At 54.0% G+C, this 3117-nt stretch overlaps 1 protein-coding gene across 1 annotated transcript; it reads right to left on the bottom strand.

Annotated features, from left to right (window-relative positions):
* Positions 1 to 2413: 2413 nt before the first annotated feature.
* Positions 2414 to 3064, bottom strand: LOC105449126. Its single transcript, XM_011688127.1, has one exon. The coding sequence runs from the start codon at positions 3062 to 3064 to the stop codon at positions 2414 to 2416; it is 651 nt and encodes a 216-aa protein (XP_011686429.1).
* Positions 3065 to 3117: the final 53 nt, after the last annotated feature.

Consider the following 3117-nt stretch of genomic DNA (forward strand, 5'->3'; position numbering starts at 1 on the left):
TCGTTGCGCAAGAGCTTCAGTAACAATGGAGATCTTTGATCCTTGATCTATTAGCGCCCGAGCGGAGTGCAATCGCCGCCGCGGTCTCGTACCCTAATTCGCGCCGTGGCGAGGAGCACGGCTACTGTTTCTTCGACTGGCCACCGCGCGGCGTGGGACGTCCTCGGGAGTTCCGCTGTCACTAGATTCGTTTCAATCGCGGGCGCGCGATAGGCATCGTGGATGGTCGCATGATGTCGCTCGTAGCAGGCGGCATAACTGCGCCTTGATAGGCAGTCACTGGCCTTGTGTTTTCCTAAACAGTTGAGGCATAAGTTGCTTTCCTCCACGAAGCGCCTTTTCTTTACGGCGGTCTTTTTCCAAAATTCGTCACAGAGCAGCAAGTAGTGGTCTTGGTAGCACATTGGACAACGACTTCTTTCTCTTTTCGCGGGCTCCTGTTGGGCATAATGCGAGCGAGCAGGTCGATTGCTCCGATCATTCGTCTTGGCGAGAGGTTCTTCCGCCTTCACAGGTTGAAGCACCTCCAGAGTATGAAGTCGGCGCTCCAACAATTGTCGTAAGTCGAAGTACGACGCTGGTTCGGTGGTGGTGCTCATTGAGTTCTCTCATTCGCGTCGTGATCGGGGGTCCAGTAATTCGATGGTGAGGTGCACTAATAGATCCTCACTGCTGTTCACTGGGCGGCCGATACTCTCCAGGGCTCCGACGGTATTAGTGACGCAGTAGAATACCTTACGCAATTCAGCCGCGGACTCGCTTTTCATTTTTGGTAGGGCCGTGAATGCGGCGTAGTATGACCGTACCAAAAGGCGAGTGTTCTCGTAATAGTTCACGAGGATTTGCCACACGCGACTAAAGTTTTTGTCCGTTGTAAGGAGGTTTCGTACCAACATGTCGGCTTCTCCTCGTAAATTCGCCTTGAGATAATGTAATCGAGTGACATCCGAAATGAAGGGATCCTTGGTTATGAGAGAGACGAACAGGTCTCGGAAGGCTGGCCAATCCTCGTAATTGCCGGAAAAGTTCGGCAGTTGAATGCGGGGTAAGGTAGTGCGCGGGGGTGAGATCACGTGATCGACCGCGTGGCAGCGCGCGCAGGTTCGGTCTTACTGGCCACCAGCGTTTCTTGGAGCTCAAGCAGGGCCATCCTTTGTGTAACGTAAAGTTCTTCAATTTGACCTAAGCAGTCCGTTAGATAATAATCATGCTTCTTTAATTCGGCCCAATGGTTGGAGCGTAATTGTTCATGTTGCTCCATCACCTTTTCCCACTTTTGATCAAGCAGCGCGAGCGTGGTGTCAATCAGCGGGCTCGTTATCTTGGCGGCCCCTGTCTTCTTTAAATTCTCGAGCGTTCGGCCGATCCGACCGAATAGCTCCTCTTGAGCAGCAATCAGCGTTTCCATTTTCGGTATCACGATATTGAAGAATCTGGCTCGAAGGACCAATGTTTCCGACTGCAGGAGGGATTACTAAACTTCACAAGAATCACTAATAACAGCTTCTTTATTTCACGAATTAAACTGCACGAAATTATCCACTAAGGTTGATACAACAATTCACTCTCTTCTCTGCGTTCGCGTAGTCCATTCCCTTCGCGGAGAGGACTTCTCGAGAGGGTAGCTCGCGGGTCTGAGGCTTTCGGTTCGCTCGATTCGATTGCGCGTTCGCAGAAATCGCTCGCAAGTTGCAATTTCGGGATGCGACTCGGCACGGGTAGCGCGGCAACTTCACGACTTCGATCGCGTGAATATCTATCGCGATATGCGTCTCACGATAGGTCACGGCAAGTGTTTACTGGTTCGCGTCCAGATCACGAGTACCCGACCGCAGACTTACTTTCTTCGTCCGGCGGGATGACGGCTCGATTCACGTCCGGTTTCCAAAGATCTAGCAATTTCCCGAACCTTCCGACGTGACAATTGGCGCGCTGGCTATCACGTGCGCTCCTCGTGGCTGCGGGGAGCGCTCATTGGCGCCGCGCTCCGTTTAAATTGCGAATCCTTGCGTCAAATCCGAACATCCCGCCCGCCTCGTCCAGTGAAACGGACGAACGAGATTGATCATGGCGGTACCGGTAGTGCCGTCGAACTGTTGCCAGTCCTCCGACGACTCGGCAGAGAGAAGAACGAGTTTCACGAGGAGACGCGTTAGCTCGGACGTAGTCGTTTTTACGGTTATCACTCTCACGCGGCCTCCGTCACCATGCTGTAGAGCGGTAATCCTAGCTAATGGCCATCGCGTGGGCGGCGTCACCTCCTTGCGTACGAGGCACAGCTGCCCTACCTTCGGCGCTGAGCTTTCCTTCCACCACTTAGGGCGTGCTGCTAGGCTATGAAGGTCCTCCTGAGACCACCGGTTCCAGAAATGCTCCCGCATTTGTTGAACATGCTGCCAGCGGGAGAGGCGATTCAACGAGGCACATCAACGAGGGTAGGTTTTGGTACTGATAAGAGGGCTGTTCCCACCAAGAAGTGACCCGGGGTTAATGCGGTTAGGTCCTCTGGATCGTCGGTCAATGGTTGCAGTGGCCTTGAATTGAGGCAGGCCTCGGTTTGCGAGAGGAATGTGGACATTTCTTCGTATGTTAGCTTGGAGTCGCCGATCACTCTGCGCAGGTGGTGTTTAAGAGACTTCATCGCCGCCTCCCAGAGGCCGCCGAAGTGAGGTGCGGAAGGTGGATTGAATCTCCACTGCACTCGCTCCTCTGCCAAGGCCGTACATATGCGCTGAGCCTCATGTCCGCTGGCCGCGAAGAGCCTTCGAAGTTCTGCCTCAGCGCCTATAAAGTTAGTACCGCAATCGCTGTACATTACTTCACATAAGCCTCGACGAGAGACAAATCGTCGAAAGGCAGCTAGGAAGGCCTCTGCGGTATAATCGGTGACGGCCTCTAAGTGTACAGCCTTGATGCTGAAACAGACGAAGACTGCGATAAAGGCCTTGATGGACTTCTGACTTCGCCCCTTGGAACAGCGCAGCAGGATCGGCCCGGCATAATTCACCCCCGTGTGCTGGAATGGCCGTGAGGGGGTTACTCGTAGTCCCGGGAGATTGCTCATAAGTGGTTGGGGCGAGGCCGCCCGCCATCGCAGGCACGGGAGGCAACGGTGGA

The sequence above is a fragment of the Wasmannia auropunctata genome, unplaced genomic scaffold (genome assembly GCF_000956235.1).
Source record: "Wasmannia auropunctata unplaced genomic scaffold, wasmannia.A_1.0 LD336078.1, whole genome shotgun sequence".
Taxonomy (NCBI): domain Eukaryota; kingdom Metazoa; phylum Arthropoda; class Insecta; order Hymenoptera; family Formicidae; genus Wasmannia; species Wasmannia auropunctata.

Bases quoted from the DNA above. Each gene is read 5' to 3' on its own strand.
- LOC105449126 (XM_011688127.1), bottom strand. From the start codon at position 3,064: ATGAGCAATCTCCCGGGACTACGAGTAACCCCCTCACGGCCATTCCAG.